General features: G+C 46.9%; 1 protein-coding gene across 6 annotated transcripts; it reads left to right on the top strand.

Moving 5' to 3' along the window:
* Window positions 1-24026, top strand: Trim35 (tripartite motif containing 35). 6 transcript variants are annotated; one of them, XR_003581544.2, is made up of 8 exons: window positions 1-505; window positions 5668-5763; window positions 9306-9536; window positions 12085-12107; window positions 12928-13046; window positions 13855-14327; window positions 14769-14868; window positions 15789-16304. XR_003581544.2 is itself a non-coding variant. In XM_027926942.2 (7 exons), exons 1-7 carry the CDS (start codon window positions 71-73, stop codon window positions 14430-14432), a joined length of 1269 nt encoding a protein of 422 aa, XP_027782743.1. In that variant the 5' UTR covers window positions 1-70; the 3' UTR covers window positions 14433-16304. The 6 variants fall into 6 exon arrangements, 4 of the variants coding, with proteins under 4 accessions (XP_027782743.1, XP_027782742.1, XP_027782741.1 ...); XR_003581543.2 differs by lacking the exon at window positions 15789-16304 and adding an exon at window positions 19765-24026 and having other exon boundaries at window positions 13855-14868; XM_027926942.2 differs by having other exon boundaries at window positions 13855-13946; window positions 14160-16304.
* The last annotated feature ends 253 nt before the right edge of the window (window positions 24027-24279 follow it).

The raw sequence follows: 24279 nt of genomic DNA, 5'->3' as shown, positions 1-24279 counted from the left end.
GTCGGCGACTTGCCTGGTGGGAGGGACGCAAGCCAAAGTTACCGGTGCCGGATCCCGCAGCTCATGGGTCATGGAGCCCGGGCCCGCCGCGTCCCCCGGGCCTTCCCGCTCCTTCAAAGAGGAGCTGCTCTGCGCCGTCTGCTACGACCCCTTCCGCGATGCGGTGACGCTGCACTGTGGCCACAACTTCTGCCGCGGGTGCGTGAGCCGCTGCTGGGAAGTGCAAGTGGCGCCCACCTGCCCCGTGTGCAAGGACCGGGCGTCACCCGCCGACCTGCGCACCAACCACACCCTGAACAACCTGGTGGAGAAGCTGCTGCGCGAGGAGGCCGAGGGCGCGCGCTGGACAGGCCCGCGATCCCCGCGCCTCTGCCGCTTGCACCGCGGCCAGTTGAGTCTCTTCTGCCTCGAGGACAAGGAGCTGCTCTGCTGCTCATGCCAGGCCGACCCCCGCCACCGGGGACATCGCATGCAGCCAGTGAAGGACACTGCCCACGACTTTCGGGTAAGAGTGGCGGTGAGCGCCCAGTGATCCAGCGCACTCGTAGTGGCCGGGGCTGGACCGCATCCCTGCACCCGGGCTCCGCCCTCCAGCCTGCTAGCGCTGCGCGTGCTCAGGCCTCCCGGGCTCCCCGCTCCAGCTCCGGGGCTTCCTCAAGACCCCCACCGCGAATGTGGTTATCTGTTGGGTCTGCCTTCTTCAAGGCCGGCCCAGGATGGGTCAGAGAGTGCAAACAGGAAGTGGGAGACAGGGTCAGCGCCCTTCTCCAGACAGCCCCGCCCCTTTCTGAGCGGCGGTGGCCAGGTCCCTCTGAGCTGCACCAGTGTGGGTAACGCCCACGAACGCTCAGTTTAGAAGTGGGAGAGGAGCCCAGGACCTGGCAAGGGATGTAGAGCCTTAAGGTTTCCGCAGCTCAGTCACCGTCCTCAGCTGATCCCAAAGTTTGTGTAACTGCGGGGAGAGGCCCTTGGCTCAGGCCCACTGGTTGATTCTCTATCATTCTTTTAGCATCTTAACGCGGAGAGTTCCAATAGCTGTGGAGCTATTAGCCTGGGGAAGGAGTGAGGGAAGGTATGTGGCAGAGACAGTAGTGTCTGGAAGGGTCTGGAAGTGGGGAAACCTGACTTTCCAGGCACCTAGAGAATTTCAGTGGTTACAACGGGATGGAGATGCAGATGGAGCCTTGTGTCAGGCCAGTGGGCCCTCAGGGTGATGCCTGAGAGGCAGGGAATGGTCTAGTCCAGGGCAGCTGAGGACAATGCAAGCAGAGCCTGGCTGCTTGACTCAGGATGCGACTCATTCATTTACCAGACAAACGTGAGCTGAGGGCCTCCTGTGTGCCAGAACCTGTTCTGGGTGCTCAGGTCCCTGAGATAGCCCCTTATCTTATGAAGTTCATGTTTTAGAGGGGGAAGTCAGGAGTTAGTAGACAAGACATGGTTCTGCATGGTTGGACATGCGTGGTGGTTCTGGGGGGAGCAGTATGGGATCCCCCCTCCCATTCCACTGCCTTGTGAGAAGGAGCTAGGTCAAAAGCCCTGCTGGCTGTGGGGAGCCCTGTGGGATTCTCAGACCTGGTAGGGGGGGGTTGTGATGAGATAGTATGTTTTAGAAAAAAGTTCACTTTGGCCACCATCTAAGGATGAAGCAAAACTAAAAATCATGAGGGTGGATACTTGTTGAGTACTTGCTATATGTTAGATTCTCTTAAGCATGTGCATGTTAGCAAATGTAATGCTCACAAACGTTCAACAAGGCTGGGTGTGTTAGTTTTCTATCATTGACACAGTAAACTGGCACGAACACAGTGGTTTAAAACAGCATAAGTTGATTGTAGTTCTAGAGGTCAGAAGGCCCAAATTCAAGCTGTCTGCACAGCTGCATTCCTTATGGAGGTTTCAGGGGAGAACATGTTTCCTTGTCTTCTCCATCTTTAGGGAGCATGACTCTGACTTCTGCTTCAGTTATCTTATTGCCTTCCTTGGCTGACTACCACCTCTCTCATAAGGCCCTCGTGATTACAGTGGACCCACTCAGATGATCCAGAGAAATCTCCCCGTATCAAGATCCTTAATTCCGTCATCTGCAGAATCCCTTTTGCCGTAACATTCATGGTTGTAGTGATTAGAACTTGGGCCTTGCAGGATTGTGGAGCATTTCAGCTTGCTGTAGGTAGTAGCGTTATCCCTACCTTACAGTGTAATGAGGTACATTATAAAGACAGTCTCAGTTTAAGTAACTGCCAAAGTCACAGAGCTAGTAGGTAGACTTCCCCTGGGCCTAGTTTGGTCCCTGCTCTGGTCATGGGCTTTGAGAGAGCCTTCTCTCAGTGCTGCTGGTGCTCTGATCCCAGAGCTGTGGGCAGCCAACTGTGTTTGGATAAGCAGGCATCTGGGTGGCTGTTGATCATTGTCAATGTGCGGAGAGCAGATAGGTTGAACACCTGCAATGTGCTGGGCACAGTGTGTCCAGCAGAATACAGTCCAGTCCTAGAAACCCTGCCTGGATGAAGTTGACAGGCACAGTTGAATACTCTCACTAATAATTGAAGTTTCAGTGAAGGATGGGACACTCTAAGAGGAAGGCCTGCTTTTCTCGTCTGTTGAGTCATGGGAAGGAACCTCTGAAGATCTGATTTCACAAGACCTGAAGGCCCAGAGGAGTAAGGGAAGGCCAGTAGCAGTAGTGGGGGCATTGGGTGGGGCCTGCAGTGACCGAAGGACATTCTACATGAGGAATGAAGAAGTTTGGGACAGATCCCACAGGGCATCCAAGGACATGTTAAAGAGTTTGCCTGGTGTGAGATATGACCAGAAGGACTTAGGAAATTTTGGAATATAACGGAAATGTTTAAACAGAGCTCTGGAAAGAATACAAGTGCTTGGGGGACCTTAGGAAGTCCTGGAGCGCAGTGTTTCTCAAACCTGAACAACGTGCCTGCTCTTCTTAAAGGAAAAAGTGTTCCAACAGTGTGGCTTAAATATGTTACCATGTAGGTACACACAAGCACAAAACATATAAATTGCTCTTGCCTATATCACAGATATGCAATAAACCAAAGGAAGTTGCCAGATTAAGTCCAAGCAAAATTAGGATCTATACAATTCCAGTTAAAATATTAATTATAAGATTTTATTTTGCTGAAACTAAATCTTTACTCTTGGCAGAGATCCTTTTGATTGATTCTCTTTACTGTGTTCCAAGTGCTGGCTTGATTCAGGAGTCAAAAGCTTCCCTGTTTGAAGAACTCAGAAACTCAAACTCAGATGATGCACATGGCACATGGTTGGCCAGCTTACAGCACCCATACACTCTCTACCTGCTGAATGTACTGCTCTTCCCTCGTTAGGCCAAGACCATGACACTCATACAGACTAGTGCCATTTACACATGCTGGTGCTGATGTTGTAGGAACCAAGAGCATGTGTCACACTGTGTATGAGGTAACTCAAGATGGGCTTATCTTGGTGGGTTTTGTTTTGTTCATCATTCAGCGAAAACACTAACTCAGAATTCTCTTAGACTACTTGCAAATCCACAAAATACTCAGACACAGACCCTTCCAGGGGACTGTGAAGATAGTTACATTTACTAATGAGAAAATGGAAACTTGGGAAAATTCATGCACTTTTTGCAGCTTTGGGGTAAACATGGTAAAATTCTCGGGTCAGAACTCAAGTTTAGTGTTTTTAATACCAGACCCACTCCAAACTCTCTCCGAGGCCCAGGCCTCTAACTGCCTTGTCTGGACCCCTTTCTTATACATGCCTCTGGACTTTGATGTGGGTCCTCCCGAAGCCTTGGTCCCCTGCCTGGGGCTACCTTCTCAGAATCAGCCTGAGAAGTGTCAACCGAGGGATTCCAGTTACTCTTAGCCACATTCAGGGGTCTCCCCACCATGGTTTGCATGTGGTTCTCCTCTCCAAAAATTCAGGTTGACATTTAATCCCCATTGCAAGGTATTAAGAGGGTAGAAACTTAATGTGACTGGTGTTTAGAGGTGGAGCCTTTGAGTAGGATTAGATAGGAGTGTCAGAGCCCCCACCATCCTGGTGGCTTTATGAGAAAGGAAGAAACAGGATTCGCATGCACTTCCTGTTTCCCACTGTGTGATGCCCTCACCCATACTGGAACTCAGCTATTCTGGAAGACTGTCACCAGACATGGCCCTAAGTCTCAGCTCAGAACTCTGAGCCAGAATCAGCCTGTTTCCTAATAGCTTGTCCTATGCTGTTGTATTACTGCAAACAGAAAATGGACTAAGACATTCCCCTTCTAGTTCTTTCTGCCCTTTCCTAACTATTCACTACTTTCTGGGTCCTCAGCTTTCAATTCAAGCCTGGCAGATCCCTTGTTGCAATAGAGGATGGTCATTGCCTCCTTGTTAAGCCTGCGCCCCCGGCAGAGAGGGAGTCTCAATTGCCCACTGTGGCTCCTGAGTGAAGAGGTCCCAGCAGTAGGCACCATGGTAAACACCTATTGTGTGATGAGTCTGCATATCAAGGGGGAAGAAAGATCTGGAAAACAAATTGGAGTTGGATAAGGATGAGATCTAGATGAGGTTATCTTAGCATTTATGCTGTACATTAAGAAACCTGGAACATCTGGTAGGAGAATTAAATTTCTTGGCTCACAAGTGTTACTTATTGGTACTAAGAGCTAGACTTTGCAGCACATACTGTGTGCCTGCCTGCTTCTCAGCCCTTGACATGCACTGATTTGTCAACCCATGAGCTCCATAGTGATATCCCTCTTATCAGGTAGGAAACTGGTATTAAGTCATTAGCACTGTCCCTGCTACATGTAGGTGCTCCATAAATGGTGATGGTAATTTACCAGTACTATTATTAGAATCATTATTATTTTTATTAGAATTAATCTAATATTAGTAATATTAGATTATTATTATTAGAATATTTACTATTTTTCCAAAAGAAAATATATGTAAAGGTTTCTCACAATGTAGATGAAAATGTAGGAATCCAACCTAAAATTCACAGTGTTCTTCAGGGAGTCCAGAAAGTTCAGAAGCAATAATTAAAATTTAAAAAACAAAAACTACTGAAGAGATAAATATTTGAATTTGACAATTAAAGTCTGTCACATGATCTAAGCAATATGAGAATGTCAGGAGAAGGAGGGGTCTGGAGGGAGTGTTTAGAGAAGGCCTTATGGGAAATAACTTCATTTGATGGGAAATGAGGGGGTCAGACCCCCTAAGGTTAGTGACTTCAGACCAGTACAGTCTGGAAAATTTCAAAGGGAGACTGTGGTCCCTCCGCCTGTCTTATCCCCACAGCTCAGGGACTCAGAGCTCAGCCTGGACCAGTCCCAGGCTGAGCAGGATGCCCTTCTGTGCTGTATTATGGCCAGCTTGAGAGACAACAGGCCCCTCTACCTCCTCAGCCCTGTTCCCTGTACCAGACATAGGACAAGGGAGCTGGGCTACAGGACTTCTGAAGGCCCTTAGCATTATAAAGAAATGATTTGAGATCAGGACTAACATTCAGCTGTGCCCCAGGGGCTTGGCATGGACCAGGTTCAGTAAATGCTGTTTTCATGGTCTTGTCAAAGTGGAATTCCAGTTATAAATGTCGTGTTTGTCCTCCCTGTCTGGCCTCCAGTCCTAACTTGCCTCCCTGCCTCCTTCTCATTCCCCACATCAGGCCAAGTGTAGAAACATGGAGTACACACTGCGGGAGAAAGCCAAGGCCTTCTGGGCCATGCGACGCTCCTACGAGGCCATCGCCAAGCACAATCAGGTGAGTGCTTGGACCCAGCGTGCAGCCAGGGAGAAGCAGGGGAGGGTTGGCCTTGGCTCTGTTGATGCCGCCCATGGGCTAGCTGTGGACTTGGAAGTCTCATACAGCCTTGCTCTCAGCTGCTGACTGGGCTACACTGCCTCACTGAAGACCTGGGCATGGCACGCCAGCAGCACAGGCATGGCCTAAGAAGCCACCCGTGCCATTGCACTGTCATCTAAGAATAACCTCAGTGTGTGCTGCCTTTCGCCATTCACTCCGTGCAGGCCCCCGCCGACTGGGCTCCTGTGATTCCTGGTGTCCTTTCAGTGCCCGTGTCCACTCCACCACAGCCCTGTTCCCTGTCTCTGAACCACACATGTCCATCGAACTCCACCTGCATTGCTGCTCCTCCTTCCTGGCCTGCTCCCTGCTTCTGTTCTTGGTTTTCTGTTCTTTGTTCTGTTCTTTCCACTCTCTGAGCACTCCAGTGGTCTTTTGGAAAAGCACATCGCTGTGCCATTCCTCTGCTTAAAATCACTAGTGTAGTTCCGTGTCCCAGACTGCGGTCCAGACTCCTTCCCATGGCCAAGGCTATCATCTGCCCCTTGCCTGCCCCAAGTTCATCTGCTGTTCTGTGGCTTGGTGCTCTGTGCTTCTGCCACTTCTGTGGCCTTCTCTGTCCCTTAAATGAGCTAAAGCTGTTCCCCTGGCCCTATAGTCAAAGATGCCTTTAAAATTTCAGCTTACACGTCCCTTGGGAAGCTTTCCCTGCTGCTACCCAGACTAGCCCTTCCCTTTTACCCTGCTTCAGGTCTCCCTCATTTTCTTCAAGACACTTCATTATCTTGTTGTTTTCTAGTTTGTCCCCTGTCATCAAAATACAAGGAAAGTGAGCACATTCCCAATGTCTGGAAGGTCTGGGCACCTGTAGGGGACCAGTAATGAGCTTGTGGCTGGTTCCATAGCTAGATATTAGGAGGCTTCCCTGAGCCCAGTCCTTGGCCACTCAGGCACTGTAGGGACTTCAGGGGAGTGCCCAGCAGCCCGAACCAGGTGTGTCAGCTGTGGCTGAGATGAGTGCAGCTTGGTGGTAATTACTAGAAGCAGTCATCTCTCAGAAGGTGAGAGACCAGAGCCAGGGTCAGCGAGACAGTCAGAAACTAGCCTGTCTGAAGCTGAAGGAGCAGAGCAGGAGTCAGGGCTGTGAAATACAGAGGCCAGGGCAGTAAGCTGCAGGCTGACCTTGGAAATCCAACCCTGTGTCTACATGCAGATCCCTCGGCCCCCACCAAACTCATGCACTCACCTGTAGAAAGAAATTCCCTCTTCCTAGGATTTTTGTGAAACTTTGAGATAAGGTAATGCATCTTGAGTGCCCACAGAGAGAGGCCATTCAACGTTTGTGATGTTTTGGAGACCAAGAAGCTGAGTTGACAGAGTGACACCATTTGATCATCTTAGGTCAGAGCCATGAGTACAGACCGAGATTCCAGTCCACAAATGAGATTGCAGCCTGCCGTTTCTGGAGGACACCGTTTGTGGTGTTCTTCTGGTGCTGTCATGGAGTCATCAGGCTTCATTTCTGCCCTGTAACCCATGTCGTCATGGCCAAAGCTGTTTGGCTGGCTTTGTGTGTAAACAAATAATAAAGGGAGACACAGAGACGAGGTGCAGAGGCAGGGAAGGTGTCCAAGTGGCCACGTTTATTTATACCAATAAGTTACGTTTGGTCATCAGTACCATAACTACATTATTGTTTAGAGTATCAGTAAGGTTGCTTATTCTGCAGTTAAATTTTACAGTTATAGTATGCAATGTAGGAGCTTTGTGCAGTTCTCAAGAAAGTCCATTGTCTGAAGTTACTGTTAGGCGGGCAGCTCCAGGAGCAGCAGAGCTTGGTGAAACATTGTAGTTATCTAGCAAATAATTTATTCCAAGGAACTATGTGCCTGCAATCAAGGTCGAGGTTTGATGAGCCTCTAACACAGAGGCTTCTCAGGGCGTTGCCATACCAGCTAGACATTGCATATATGTTAGCTATATTTAAGAGAGATTGCAGGGCATTCTAAAGGTGGGAAACAAGGTGCCTGTTACCCCCCAGGAGTTTGCTCACCAGGGGAATGCTTCCCTGTACATTTCCATGATCAGAATACCTACATTTGTGGGTGTGGGGCTGGACTGGGGGGAAGTGGGGGTGCATCCATCTCTCCATGCCAGGCAGCAGAGAGCTCTTAGGCTTCTTGTGGAGGCCAGGGTTCTTAAGGTGGTCAGGTTGAGGCCTCCAGAGTTCTAGCTGGATGGGTGCTTTTCCTGTAAATTCTCTGAATCCAAGTCACTGAGTATACATTCTGTCGTTTACCCCTTTACCATGAGGCTGTCCCTGCCAGTGTGACAGTGGCTGGAGTTGCCTCGGCTCTTGCCGAGTTTTCCTCTTTGCTCCATCCTTCCTTGTCCTGTGTGAGAAGAATCAGTAGATTCCATTCTTCCTAGGAGGTCTGTTCTCGTTTGCCCATCTTTTCACAGTATAGATTTCTTCTGTGAATGATGTGAATGCCAATTCATATCCTTTTTTTGTTCTTGGAATATTTGTCTTTTCTCCCATGGGATTTTTGGAGTGCTTTGTATATTAAGACTAATACTAGTTTGTTGAATACATTGAAACATTTTTCCCAGTTTGTCATTTCTTTTTCAATGAATTATTTTCAGGGTTTTTTTTTTGGGGGGGGGGTCATTTATACAGTAATCATTTTGGAATTACATGCTTGTATTTAACCCTGCTTATAAGGTCTTGCCATTTAAAGCTTATCTTTTATGTACATTCATGTATCTCATTGTTTGAGTCTTTTTTGTTTCATATTATGCTAAGCAATTTCTTTCTTATTCTCAGGCAAGAAGTATTTCTTTGCTTTTTCTCTGAGTATTTGTATGGTTTGGGTCTCATTTTCTTAATATTTTTTGTGATTATGATTTAGAATGTCCACATTTTTATGGTTGAGTGTTAAATATTTCCCACTGTTTTAGTAAACCCTCTGGATCAGACATATTTAAGGGCAAAAGATTTGAAGGCAAACAAGTTTTAAAAATTGTTGCTATTTGAAATAATTCACTTCTGTCACACAGGGTTTTCCATGCTATTGAGAACCCAAATGAGATACAGACTGTTGTGTGTGACGAGGTTACAGGACTAGGGTTATCATCAATAAGCAGTGATTTCTTTTTTTTTTTTTTTTTAAAGAGGGTCTCACTAAGCTGCTTAGGGCCTTGCTGAGTTGCTGAGGCTGGTCTTAAACTTGAAACCCTCCTGCCTCAGTGTTCCAAATCACTGGGATTGCAGGCGTGCACCACCGTGCTTGACCAGTGATTTCTAAAAAATTATCAAAACAGCTTCTATGCCCTCCCATTTGAAATTTAAACTTATAAATTTGTGCTAGTCAAGTCTTGCGTCGATGCTTCATCTCTACGGTTCTACATAGGATTCTTTCTGAAAGTCTGAAGGTCACCAGCTTGGGGACAGCAGAGGCTCCCCAGGTCTGAGTCACTGACTCTGCTCTCTGCTGCAGGTGGAGGCTGCGTGGCTGGAAGGCCGCATCCGGCAGGAGTTCGACAAGCTCCGTGAGTTCCTGAGGGTGGAGGAGCAAGCTGTTCTGGACGCTGTGGCTCAAGAGACCAGGCAGAAGCAGCTCCTGGCCGATGAGAAGATGAAGCAACTCACAGAAGAGACGGAGGTGCTGGCCCACGAGATTGAGCGGCTGCAGATGGAACTGAAGGAAGACGACATCTCTTTTCTCATGGTGAGGAGCGCGGCCGCTGCGTTCTGTGATGGGGACGGATGTTCAGGGACCAGAGAACCATGGTCACCAGCCCCGCCATGCCAGTCTTCCTGTGGCCTCCTGGCTTTGGTCCTGAGGGATGTCATCGGTGTGCTGCTAGTCAGAGGCCACAGGCGTGACGGGGTGGCGTCTCCAGCCTCTTCTCTCCCCTGCCCTCCCTCTCTCTCGCTCCCCCTGTTCTCTTTGCTTTTGTGCCCTCCTTGGTTTCTTCTCTCTCTACCCCTAGTAAACGGGGTCTTTCAAAATCAGATTTTTTTTATATTTAAATATGGCTTGTTCTCTCTTAAGAATGATTCCATTCTCACTTAAAAAAACAAATGCCATTGAGTTAATTTTTTTCTCATTTTGGTTGATTGCATCGTTGGGCCCTGCAGAGAAGTTTCTGTAACTTGAAGGCTGGTTTGTAAATCAGGATGATCAAGACGACACGCTATCCTCTTCACCACCGACAGCTCACCTTCTGGAATGGCGGGTGGGGGTGGGTGGCAAATACTGTGTTCCAGCAGTGTGTCCCATCCTGGGGAGGACCTTTGTGGGTTGACCATCTCATGTCAAGCCATGATATGCCTTTTCATCAGAGGGCACTGATTACAGAATCACTCAATGGATTTAAATTGGTTCTTTCCTTGAAGATTCTGCTAAGGAAATCTTCATCCTGCCAATGATTTTGGTTTGTGATTTTGTTTTTCTAAATAACAGCTTTATTGAGATACAATTTACATACTGCACTGTGTAAATCACCCATTTTTGTTGTTGTTATTTAGCTTTTTAAAAGATAGGATCTCACTCTTGCTTTGGCTGGCTTCAAATTGCTGGGCTCGAGTGATCTTCTTGCTTCCCGAATAATTGGAACTACAGCCCCACACCACTACACCCAGCTTGTCACTTATTTAAAACATACAGTTCATTGATTTCAGCCCTGTACAGTTGTGCAACCATCATGACAGTCTATATTTCAGATCATTTCATCCACCCAAAAAGAAGCTCCAAATCCTTTAGCTGTCACTCTCCTATCCCTCCTGTCCTGGTGCCTTTCAGCCACCAATCTCTCTTGTCTACCTAATTTGCCTATTCTACACATTTCACATAAATGGAGTCATATAATATGTATCTTTTGTGACTGGTTTCTTTCACTCAGCATATTTTGAAACTTCATCCATGTCTTAGCATCTAATAGTTCTTTCCTTGTTATGGTTGAATGATACTATTCCATTGTATATTACATTTTATTTGTTCATCAATTTGTGATTATTTGGGTTGTTTCTACTTTTTGCTCTTGTAGGTAATGGGGCTATGGGCTATAAACATTCATATACCAGGGTTTTGGTTTGTTTTGTACTGGGGGTGGAACCCAGGGTGCTTTTACCACTGAGCTACATCCCTAGTGCTTGTTTTTTTTTTTTTTTTTTTCAATCTTGAGACAGAGTCTGGCTGACTTGCTTGAGGTCTAAGTTGCTGAGGCTGGCCTTGAACTTGTGATCCTGTCTCAGCCTCCCAAGTCACTGGGATGACAGGCACACGCCACCACACCCAGCTAATGTACCAGTTATATGCACATGTTTTCATTTCTCTTGGATGTTGCTAGCTTCTTTGGTAACTCTGACCCTTTGAAGAGCTGCCAGATTCTTTTGCAAGGCAAGTGCACTGTTTTATATTCCCATCAGCGGTGAATAATGATTCTACTTTCTCTACATCCTTGCCAACTCTTTATATATATATTTTATAAGTAGCCATCCCATTGAGTTTGAAGTGGTATCTCATTATTTTGATTTGCATTTCATGATGGCTAACGATATTTAGCATCTTTTCATGTGCTTATTGGTCATTTGTAGATCTTCTTTGGAGAAGTATCAATTCTACTTTTTTATCCATTTTTTTAATTAGGTTGTTTCTTTGTCAGTTGTAAAAATTCTTTGTGTTCTAGGCACAAGTTCTTTCTCAGCCTATATTTAGGCTTTTGATGTATTTTATGTCATTTTTTTTAATATGGCATAAAGTTAGGGTCCACCTTTATTCTTTGACATGTTATTGTGTACTTTAACAATTTTTACAACTTGTTGGAAAGACCATTCCTCTCTTAAATGATTTTGCTGCCCTCATAGATAATTGGCTGACAGTGAATGTGAGGGTTTACTTCTGGACTTTCAGTTCTGTTCCTTCCATTGATCTCCCCGTCTGCCCACATGTTAGTCCTGCACTGTCTTGACTACTGTTGCTCTATAATAAGCTGTGAAATTGGGGAGTGTGAGTCCTCCAACTTTACTCTTCTTTTTAAAGATTATTTGGCTCTTTGGGGTTCCTTGAATTTCCATATGAAATTTAGAGTCAGTTTCTACAAAGAAAGTACCTGAGATTTTGAAAGGAATTCTGCTGAATACCTAGATCAGCTTGAGGAGAATGGATGTCTTAACAATATTAAGTCTTCTGATCCATGAACATGGGGTGCATGGCTCCTCTTGAGGTCAGAAACTTACCATGCTTTCTCTGTGTCTGTGTCTGTGTCTTTCAGAAACACAAGAGCCGAAAGCGCCGGTAAGTTGCCAAGTCTGGTGGAGGGGAGGGGAAGAGCAGGCAGAAACACCAAAGGTGCAAAATCCAGTGGCTCCAGGGCCAGGCAGGTAACGCAGCCAGCTGATGGGATCCGCAGGGAGTGGTGGGGACTGCCAGATGGAGAGACTTTTCTTTGAGGCTCTTCGATTCTGGCTGGCATGGAGGGTCTCCAGCCACTGTGAGGGGAGGGAGAGCAGCATGCATCGACTCATGCTTCTCAGTGGCCTTCTAACATTTAGACATCTTTCTTGACCAGCCTCCTCCCTCTGAGAGCTTCAGGACAGGCCCTTGGCCTGCACACTCGTGTGCCTTGATGGCTTTGGGTTCTCTGGGATGAATAATTAAGAACTATGTCCCTGTCTGAGCTGTCCAAAGATAAAAGAGAGGGCTTTGGGAAGTAGGGGAAGTAGTGAGTTCCCTGTCATCAGAGGTGCTCAAGCAAAGGACTGAGACCTCTTGGTTTTGTTGGAGTAGAGCACTGTTAAGGTCCCTTCCAATTTGTTACACATCCCATAAGCAGATGTGTAAGTGTGATTTCTGTCCACAAGGATGGCAGCCGTGTTGGAGAACCTCCTATTTCTATCTCTCCCAGCTGGGGCGGGATGAGCCCTCCTACTGAATCCTGAAGGGTGTGGCAGCTCAGTCGGTTCCTGGACCAATCCAGGTTTGTCTTGGGGAAGGCGACCAGGAAACCTAGGCCTGAGGCAAGGGAGCAAGGCCTGTTGCCCATTTCCAGTGAACCCAGATCAGCCCAGGTGCTTTGCCCCAACTGCACCCACCATGCCCAGTCCTCCTTCCACAGGCTCTTCTGCACCGTGGAGCCGGAGCCCATCCAGCCCGGCATGCTCATCAACCCCTGCCGGTACCTGGACTCCCTGCAGTACCGCGTGTGGAAGAAGATGATCAGTTCCATCAAATCTGGTAAGGGGGTTCAGGGAGGTGTTCGCGCCCAGGGAAAGTACTTCATGCTAGCTCAGAGCTGCCAAGCTCCACTCTGCCAGGCTCTGCCCATTCTCTCCACTGGCCTCCCAGCAGGCCCTTGACCCTGGTCATCTCCCTCCTGCCTGATGGCTGCAGCCCCTCCTGGCAGACCACCTTCCTATACAGGCCCTGACCCTCTGTCCTCTTCAGAAAGAGAAATACTTCCTCTATTCAGAACTGTAACGTGTATAATGAAAGGCCTTCTCCGTCCAAGGTCACCAAAGGACCACACACAGGGTGCCTTAAATGACAGAAACCCATTCTCTCGTGGTTGTGAAGGCTAGATGCTCATGCTCAGGTGACAGCAGGGCTGTGGTCCTCTGAAACCTGTGGCAGGGACCCTCTGTGTCTCTTCTACCTTCTGGTGTTGGCTGGCAGGCCTGGCTGCCCTTGACCTGCAGCTGCAGCACCTCACCCTCTGCCACATGGCTTTTCCCCTCATGTGTTGTCTCCATTCCCCTTTTTATAAGGGCACAGTCAAGGTGGGTTCAAGTTCCACCCTGCTCCAGTCTGACTTCGTCTTAACTGTATTTATAGTAACGCCCATTTCCAAATAAAGGCACATTCTGGGCCACTGGGTGGGGGCTAGGATTTCCACATACCTTTTGGCGGATACATTTGAACCCATGATTCCCATCAACCCAGGGCAACTAGAACTGAGGTGGTCATTTTGGGGCCCTGGGGACACCACCTGGTGTGGCAGGTGGGAGAGGATCAGGTTTGCTGACTGCCCCCCTTCTGCCCTCAGTGCCCTTCAGCTTCGATCCCAACACTGCAGCAGGCTGGCTCTCGGTGTCTGATGACCTCACCAGCGTCACCAACCATGGCTACCGCGTGCAGGTGGAAAACCCAGAGCGCTTCTCCTCAGCACCCTGCCTGCTGGGCTCCTGCACCTTCTCTCAGGGCTCCCATGCTTGGGAGGTGGCCCTGGGTGACCTGCAGAGCTGGCGGGTGGGTGTGGTGCGGGTGCAGCCAGATACAGGTGCAGAAGGCCACTCACACAGCTGCTATCATGACACACGCTCTGGCTTCTGGTACGTGTGCCGCACGCAGGGTGTGGAGGGGGACCACTGTGTGACCTCGGACCCGGCCACCTCGCCCCTGGTCCTGGCCATCCCGCGCCGCCTACGTGTGGAGCTGGAGTGCGAAGAGGGCGAGCTGTCCTTCTATGATGCTGAACATAACTGCCACCTATACACCTTCCATGCACGCTTCGGGGAGGTGCGGCCCTACTTTTACCTTGGGGGTGCGCGGGGTGATGGGCCCCCTGAGCCCTTGAGCATCTGCCCCTTGCGCATCACTATAAAGGAAGAGCTGGACATCTGAACTGGCCCAGGCCTGCTGGATGCTGTGCCGTGGGCTTGCTTGATTCCTGCCTCTTCCTGAAGCCCACCCCCGGCCTCAGCACCTCTGCCCACTACCTTTTGAGGTGCCAGCATCCTCTGCCATTCCGTCTTGCCTTTTTCTGTGACTCTAGGCCCTATGCCTCGTCTTTATTTTTGGTCCCTTCTCTGCTCAGTTAAAAGCCATCCAGGAAGTACCTCACTGGGTCCAGGCTCTACCCAGGGTGTGAATTTTTAAGTCCTCATTTGAGAATTTCTGGAGAAAATGTTTACTTCTAGAACAGGCCTGTTTTAAAATGTAGGTTTTATTATTTTCCAGGTATGGTTAAACCAACTAATCAGGAGATGACTGCTGTTGGAAAGAGTCTGTCACTCATTTCCCAGCCATGCCACATGGAGCCACACAGGAAAGCACTAGGGTCAGTCAAGATGCAAAGGGAAAGAGGGGAAGGTGCTGGCAAAGCCTGTGCTGTGGTTTTCCTGGGAAGGAATGGGTGGGGTAGCATAGACCAGGTGGACGCTCACCAGTCTTGAGTAGTTGCAGTGGGTGGGTTCTGGCGTGTGAGGACAGCTCCTCGTTTCTTGCACCTGCCTTAAGATGATTAGGACAGGAGATGTTGACTTGGCAGAGAGCCTGCTACAGGAAGTGGTGAGATTCCATGGTCTAGGTTGGCTGGACTCACGGGACAGGCAGCCTTCAGGCCTGTTGGCTGTCTAGGGATTGGCTAGCTTAGGAGCTGCAGTCACTCCAGTACCGGAACATCAGGAATTCAGCAAATAAGCAAACAGTGCAGGGCTCAGCTTAGCTACTGCTTTATGTTACTAATTTAAAACTTGCACAGATCTTCCTGGGGGTCCTGTAAGGTAGGAGGCAAAGCTGCCCATCCCTATCCTTCAACTCCAGTTTATCTGGTTGTACATCAAGAGCTAATCTCCTCTGAACCAAGAGCTCCTAAGCACTTAACAAACTTAAAATCATATGCTGTGCACCTGTTCCCTCGCTGGGCCTCACTTTCCTCACCTGTACAATAGACAGTGGGACTAGAAGACCATGTCCTTCTATAATTCTGTGGGGTGAGTTCCTCTGGTGAAAGTATGAGAAGGGAAGGGACGAGGTGCCCTCTCCAGTTAGGAAGAAAGGAAGGGTGTGATCCAAGGGAGGCCGTTCGGAAAACAGGTGCTGTGCAGTGGGAAGGAAGGCAGTGTCCCTCGTCCTCACTGCTGCGTGTCACTGACCTCAGCTGGCTTGCTCCCTGTTGGGTTTCATTCCTGTTTCTCCTCTCCACTGTAAACCTCCACCTTTCCTTTCTCATGCCTGCAAATGCTTTCTAATTTCCAGCTCACTGTGTCCTGGGAACTGGCAACATGGAAGGAGATACTGTCCCGTGGGTACCGTGTTATAGTTAGGGGCACGTTCCAGCCTGGATTCCCCACTTCATAACAGCTGATGTTCTAAACAGCAATTAGGAGTCCTGGTTATAAGTGTGTTGTGCACATTGGTTATGTAACTAGTGGGGAGGGACCAGGTGTGACATGCCACTGGGGCCAGCTTGGCAGTTGGCAAATGAGCTCACTTGTGTCAGATTCTCAGGCCCACCCCCCACCCCCCCCAAAAAAAAAGCTCTATGCACTTTGGGACCCAAACAGTTGTGAGTGTGTGTGCTCTGCTGGGGTTTAACCTGTCAAGTACAGATTCTGTATGATCAGCCTGACTTGTTGGTTAGAATAAATGTTTAAAACTATTTTCACCCAAGCTATTACGAGGTTTTTTTTTTTTTAAGATATAGGATAATTTGGATAGCCTAGGCCTCCTTTTCAAAGAAATAAAAATGATGTGCTTTTTCTTTTGACATTATTTCTTTCGGTGTTTTTGTAAGCCAGAGTTTTTCCATGTTGTAGTATGTATTCTTATTGTAATATTCCGTTGTATGAAATGATGCACTGTGTTTTATTGTTCGCCAATTGATGGGTATTTGGCCTGTTTCCACGTTTTGTTGGTTTTGAGTAGTGCTGCTGGGAACATCTGTGTACAGATTTTTCTGTGGATCTGTCTCTCTTTCTCTTTGGTGTCCACCTAGGCATAGACATGCTGTGTCTTATGGTGACTCTTCTTAACCTTTTGAGGAACCGGCAAGCTGCTTTCCGATGCAGCCTTTGACTCCCACCAGCAGTGTGTGCAGATTCCGGGTGCACAGCACCCTTGTCAGCACTGTGATCTGTGTTCTGACTTAGCCCTCCTGTGACGGTGAAGTGGTACGGCTTTGGCTTTGATTTGTATTTCCTTGATGCTGATACCGAGTAGCTTTTTCATGTGCTTATTGGCCATTTGTATATCTGTTTGGGGGAACTGTCTTCAGAGCCTTTCCCCATTTTTAGCTGGGTTGTCTTTTTGTTGAGTTGTAAGGGTTCTCTATGTAATCTAGAGACTAATCCCTTTGTCAGATATAGAACTTATAAACTTTCCTCTTCATTTTAGGTGTGTCCATTCACGTTCTTGGTGACATCCTTTGAAACCCCCAGTTTTTTAATTTGGATATTGTCCAGTCTGGTATTTTTTTTTTTCGGCTGCTTACAGATCTTAGGAATCCTACTTTTGACACTGCCCTTAAGACCATCTGGCCTTGGTTCTGGATATGCTCATGGTAAGGTGGCTATCCTGTTGGCAGCAAGCCCCTCTCCAAGGGTCTTCCTTGAATACTCTCCCACCTGTACCTCTTACTCCTCATTCCGGCATCCACCCTGGAGGCAGCAGCCCCCTGTACACTGCCTGTCTTATTCTCCTTTTGAATCCATCTATGTGCTGCCACCAGATGCACCATCCTTTGGTCTCCAGTGGCCACCCAGAGTGGCCCCCACTCCTGACCTGCTCATGTGCATTTCTGCAATGCAGCTTTCGGAGCTCACTGTGGCTGGACTGTGTTCTACTGGGTGTCCTGGCTCCATCTCACATGGCTCCAGGCACACCAGGCTGTCACACACACTGCCTGGTACTCACAGGGCCATTTGTATCATAGTGACCTGCTGTTGGTTACTCGGACTGTTCTGGTTATATTTGCTGCACCACCTGTGTGCACACTCCTTACCTGCCTGGGCTTATGTCCTCATCTGCAGATCTTCCCTAACCCCTAATTGTGTGCCCTTTAGATGGGAGCCCGGGGAGCAGACTTGTGAGTGCCAAGGCAAATAGCAGGAGAGTCCCCTCTGGCTCCTTGAACTTGCTCATTGGCACCAGTGATCACTTGGTCATAACTCAGTGTGTAATAGCCATTTTCTTCCTTCTTGCTTCTGAAGGGTGAAGTTTTGGCAGAATGGGATTGTTGTTGGTTAACTATCAAAACAGTGGCAGTCTGGTGAGCCCCATGGTTAGTGATGGTGCCCGGCAGGAGTGTTCCCAATACCTTAGATATTAACAGAACTCTCCCCAGTAGGCTTCTGCCCACTTTGCTTCTGTTGTTATAGATCCTGCCCAGGGTTCCTGGGCTGCTATTGCGTGTTGCCCCTCCTGCTGGAAGGCACCCGACTATCTTCTCTGCTTAAGTGTAGGGACTACATCATTATCACCTTTGCTATCCTAGGTCCAGGGATGTCCCAGGCCACAGTAGGTGGTTCTTGTGTGGATGCATCATGTCAATGATGGGTCATAAATACAAAGTAGGAGCAAGATAATAATGGGGCTGAAAAATTCTGATTAGCATCTTTCTGTGCCTTCTCTGTGTTTAGATATGTACTGTGTCACGGTGGCCAGCAGTGCCACTGCAATAGCGTGCACACAGGTTTGCAGCCTTGGAGCGGGGGCTGTACCACACAGCCCAGATGTGCAGTAGGCTGTGCCATCGAGGTTTGGTAAGCACACTCAGTGTTCACAGTGACAAAGTGGCTGAAGAGTGCACATCTCAGAACATATCTCTGTCACTAATCAACATGCAACCTTTTAGAGGTATGACCTGCAGGTCAGGCAAGCTGTCCTCAACTACTCCACAAAACAACTGGCAGCATTTGGTAAGGAACAAGGGTCAGGATCCTGGACCCAGATTCCAACCCTGCGATGGAGAAGCTACCTGAGGCTTTTGGACATCTGCTGCAAGTAGAAAGAGGGTGACAGTACCTGCCTCAGGCTTCTCAGGGATCCAGTGAGGCAGACTTTGGAAAAATGCCGAGTATTCCACCCTAAACCTAGTATAGGCTTATTACTGTTGGCTAATTCTTCAGCAAGTGGGACGTTCTGCATGTTGAAATTATGATTCACAATCACGATGAATCCCAAAGAAAAGTGAGAAGCTGAGATGTGGAAGTTATGTTGGGAATGCTTACTTTCCTTCAGATTTTTGACAAGAGTATGTCTATACAACTTAACATTTGTGAAAAAGTTTCAATAACATGGAAAAGTAGTTGTAGTAACCAAGAAAAATAGGTTTCAGAGTTAAACATACAGACCTGGAATGCACTTACAAAAAAAGGCAAGCAGTAATTTGCCTTTAATTTGTGTGTGTGTGTGTGCGTGTGTGTGTGTGGCGCGTGGGCACGTACATGTGTGCTTGTGTATGTTTGATAATCTGTTTACATGGCAATAAACCCAAAGGTACAAAATATACTAGAACAATCTCACACCTCTGCACATTCAGCTCTCCTAGTAGGCAGTCCCTCCTATCTGTTTTTCATCTTTACAGAGAGATTCTGTGTATGGCACATAGTCTACAAGAGTATTCTGCCCCTCCCTGCCCAGCACACTATAATTAAAATGCAGATTGTCCCATACTGTATCTGTAAGCAACCCAGCATGAGGAGAAAACTCCAAGCATGTTATTAAAATAGTTTTACCTTCTCAAGGGGGAGGTTTGTCTGGGATGTTTTCATGCACTCAGTTCAATTGGTGGATTTTGGTTTTTGTTTAAATATTGCATTATAATTGGTGTCTAAAACCAAGAGGAGAAAAGCTAAATGGAAACCTTAAACCTAAGACTTCAACGTAGTTTTTTTTAAAATCTCTATCCTCCCAAAGGTGTCCATTGGCTAAAAGGCTGGATATGGTGTTGGACGCCCAGAGTTCATACTGACCACCACTGTGACCCTGGGGGGAGACAACCCCTCTGCTTCTTGGTGTCATCATGTGGAAAAGACCTAAGAGTTCCTGTCTCTTAAGGTGGTTATAGACTTTAAGGGAGCACGTGTGTAAAACTCTGGAAGTTGGACAAATATTGACAGCTGAGTTCACTATCGTTACACCTGGCCCTGGTCCTCACATAGCTGCGAAGCTTTGGTAGAGCATTGAACTTCTGTAAACAGGGCAACTTGGACACTTGCATGTTTTTCCCCAGGTCCACCCGTGTCATTGGCAAGAGCTATGTGTCCCAAAGAAGAGAAGACAGCTGCCTACAGTCTTCAAGAATCTGGGTGTGGTACCAGAGGCTTTGCCTCATGTTTTGAGCCTGGAGAAAAAGAGTCATAATGTTTTGGGCATAGCAGAAGATTCTAGAGAGGAGCAGATCTTTACAAATCATAAAATTAGTCATCGTATCATGCACAATGAAATTGTGTTGTCATGTTCCAAAATGGTTCATGTAGCTGTATGCATGAAGATGATGTCAAATACTGACTCATGCCCAGTGAAGGTGATCTTAATGATAGTGATTTGGATTGGACAAAGACAATCGTTAGTGATGGGAGAAGCTGAGCTTATTAATATTCCCTTCAGGATTTCAGAAAGAACAGAACTTTGTGCCCCGGCCTGTCCCACCTTCTCCTTCCAACAGTAACCAGAGGGTGGGAAGACAGGTCAGTAAGGACTGAGTCTGATGGCAAGGGAAGCCTTCCTGCTCTGGGGTGTTGTTTGTCCTTGTTTGTGGGTGTTGCTCCGGTGGGTTTCCTCTGCCAGGGAGCAGGCTGGGGAAGATGGGAGATTTGGTTTCTATGGATACTGGCTGGCTGGGATTTGCATAATGTAGTGCAGAGAACAGACAGTCTGGGAACACTGTAGACCAGGGAGGAACACAGAGGCACATGGAAATGAGTTGGAGGGCCAGGGTAGCCAGACTCCATTCAACCCTGTTCTAGGGAAGGAAGTCTGTCCCTTGCTGCTCCCTGAACAGCAGCAGCATGGAGCCTGAGGAAGGAGGGAGGCATGTGAACAGCGCCCCCCACAGGGCATGGCACACACTGGGCTCAACCAATCCAGGGCTCTTCTGCTTCCTCCCCTGAACTCCACTGTTGGCAAAGGCTGCTCTTCCATGACCACCTGCTGTGTGGACCTCCAGTTTACTCAAGAGGCATTCCAAGTATGTTCTATTTTAATCCTTGCTTCCAGCCAACCACCATGTGAGACAGATGCAGGAAGCTTATCAAAGCCCCATGAGTGATCCTTCATAGAGCCAGACCAAATCCATTTCCTGGAGTTAATATCCCCAGATCCCAGAGCACCTTCTAGGCTGTACGCCAGTAAATGTGGCCTAACTGGGACAATTCAGTTTGAGGGTCTGACCCTAGGTAGGGAGTGTGGGATAAAGAGGAGAGATGCTTTTGGAAATACTGGAGCAGGGTGGGATTGCCAGGCCGTGTGGACAGAGTGCTCTAGGTGAGGAAGGTTGGGAGTCTGGTGGCTGCCAGGCTTCTGGCTTGAGTGACTGGTGGTGGCCACTGAGGTAGGGACTAGAGAGCAGGTGAGTTTGTGCTGTGCTTGTGGGACTTTCCGGTGGAAGCCTGGAGAAAGCCATTTGTCACAAGAGCACTGTAACTCAGGGTCTGGATGTGAGGGAATGGGGTCAGGAGTCATTGGCACATGGTCTTGTTGAGGCCACAGGAGTCTGGGCTCTCACATGGGAAGTTAAATAAAGAGATGGACAAAATCCTGGGGAGCAATGACCCTTTAAGAAGTGTGCCCAGGGTTTGGTTAGAGAAGTAAATTGAGGGCAGAATGGGAACCCAAAGAAGGTGATGTGACAAGGAAAACAAAATGACAATAATGACAAAAACCATGTTGAAGGTAGAAGGGAGTGAGCTGTCGGAGAGCCGCGTGAGACGGAGCTGGGAGATACTTCACTGACTCCACTGTAAGGCTGTGTGTGTGGTGGGCGGCCCTGGTGCGGCTGCTCCCAATTCCAGTGAAGACAGATGAAAACCCCTGTCCCCCACAAAAGTGGCACATGTCCAACATATTGGCAGAAATTGGGAGGAATCCCCTAACTATAAAGCCCATGGGAGATGGAGTTTTAACGCCCACCTGGAAACAGACCCATGCCCACTTCTGCATCCTGAGGAACGGGTGCTACTGAGGTTCTGACATTGGATTTTGGGGTTCCAGCAAGGTGGTGGTTTTTGTGCTGCAGAGTTGTATCTATAGGTTAGTCCTTGGAGTCTTCCCTGTGGCTCTCAGAGGGCTTGGTCTCAGCAGTGGGGAATGAACAGGAAAGGACATCGACAGCAGGTGACAAGAGAAGCTTGCTGAGATTAATGTCTGTTGAGTGTAAACAAATGAAGCAACCCCCAGGTTGAAAGTAAATTTGGGAAACAAAAATTTAGGTTGTGGAAGCCGGCCATTCTCCTCACCTGGAAGAGACCTCCCCGTGGTTGAGGTTAAGGTCCCAGCATCATTTTAATTGGGGGAGTTTCCATACGTGTCCTAACTCTACTGATCCCATGCTATCTTTTTTAAAATCATTTTTTCACTTTATCTGATGCATAAAAGTTGTACCTATTTCTGAGCTGCCAGGTGATGTTCAATAGATGCAAGTCAGGGTAAGAATCTCTGTCTCCTCAAACATTTATCATTTATCATTTCTTTGTGGGGAAAACAGTCAAACTCCTTTCGTCTAGCTTTTTGAAATGGACATTATACATCATTGTTATCTGTGGCCACCCTACTATGCATGGCGCAGCAGAGCTTCTTGCTCCTGTCTAACCATGACTTAGTCCCCCGTGGCCAACCTCTCCCCAGCCTCTGGTAACCACCTTTCTACTCTCTACTTGTATGAGATCAACTTTTTGTCTGAACTGCTTTTTTAAGTGGTCAGGAATACTGTTCCCTTCTGTTTGTCTTGCTGTATCCATTCAGTTACTGCAAGCCCAAGAAAACGGTGGTCAGAGGAGAGGGAACCAACGATCACATCTAGCATCCTGGGAGGTATAATTTCTTCAAAGCAGTAGAACAAAGATAGGAAGAACCCTTACCAGTATGCATGCAGGTCTGTAGCTTATAGCTGGCTATTTATGTTTTATTTATTATTTTTTTTAGTTTTAGGTGAGTACAATATCTTTATTTTATTTTTATGTGGTGATGAGGATCAAACCCAGTGCCTCACACGTGCTAGGCGAGCACTCCACCGCTGAGCTACAACCCAGCTCCTTATGTTTTATTCTAATCAGTCTGCTTTTTCATAGTTGTGAGAGCTGTAGACACAGAAGATCCCACCTCCAGACAGATCACCCTACTTGATGCTGAGCGGAGCTGGGAAGGTACTGGGCATCCAATGCCCTCAGCCTTATGCATGTCTTCATCCGATGGGTCCTAATGATGGCCAGTGGATTTATCTTTTGGTAAACCAAACTCATTTTTATTCTTTTGCAAATAACTAAATTTTTGTTGTGTTGTTTGTGCCTCCTGGTTAGCAGAGTTTACTTTGTAAATTTTTTTTGAAGATAGAAGGGAATGAGCTGCTGAACATTCCAGACCCAAACCATAGAAGGCAAGTAAGAAATTCACTTACTTTACTTTTACAAGTAAAAGGCTGGTGGAGGGAGTGTCTAAAGAACTGTAACAAGCCAGAAACTGGGAAAGAAACATGAAGGCAAATTCAGGCAGCATTGCCAGAAGTTGGGAGAGGGGCTTTTCTTTTCTATTTAAGAAAGAAAAAAGATAGAAGGCAGAAAATAAAAATCAATTTCAAAAATCAGAACGGTGTGGAACTAAAATGATGGGTACAATTAGATTCAAATTCATGGGACACATTCCGAATTACAGGATACAAAGTAAATTCTAATAATCCAGGATGGCACAAACAAAACAACAAAAATTTAGTTTTTTGCAAAAGAATAAAAATGAGTTTGGTTTACCAAAAGATAGATAAATGGGGAAGAAGGCATAGAATCTTGAGCAAAGATTGTGAATCATTGGAATTTTATACCTAGACGAATTTTGTGAAGACAAAAAGAAAAAAAAAAGATTTCAAATATGTAAAGGTTCAGAAAATAAAATCTCCAATGAACTGTACTTGGAATAATTTAACTTTGTCAAAAAATATTTCTCGGAAGAAATGATGTATACTGTTAAGTATAATTTAATAACAATGATCTGATTAGATAACTTCAGGTCATATTAACCAGACCCTGAACATTTGGAGGCAAGGAAATATAGAATTTCTAAACTACTTCACAAAGAGGAAAAGGGGTGGAAAGGACAAGAATTTAAAAAAAAAATTTTGTTTTATTCTGTACTTTGATGCTGAAACAAGTATTAACTGAGCATTTATTTTAAGGGAGTATTAAAACACTGAGAGACTTTTAAAATAGCACAGTTTACTTCCAAAACAGGAAAAAATATAAAAGAAAAAAGAGTACATGCATTAAGACTGACATCAAGTAAATAAAGATCCACAAAATAAAGTCATTGCTGCTATGCCAACAAATAAACATTTTTAAAATGGTCTTATTTAAAAACTAAGGTTCTCAAATTAGAGTTTTAAGACAAATTATAATCAACTGTTTACAAAAATACTTCAAACTAAATGACCAAATGAACCACAGTAGCAAGAAATTTGGTTCTGAACAATACAAAGCCACACAGAAAGAAAACAGGATTGACAATAATTTCAGATAGGAATTCAAAGTGGGATATAAAAGGA

The sequence above is a fragment of the Marmota flaviventris genome, chromosome 3, assembly GCF_047511675.1.
Source record: "Marmota flaviventris isolate mMarFla1 chromosome 3, mMarFla1.hap1, whole genome shotgun sequence".
In the NCBI taxonomy this organism is placed as follows: Eukaryota; Metazoa; Chordata; class Mammalia; order Rodentia; family Sciuridae; genus Marmota; species Marmota flaviventris.
Note: the sequence above shows the minus strand (reverse complement) of the source record. Positions and strands in the feature narration are given on the sequence as shown.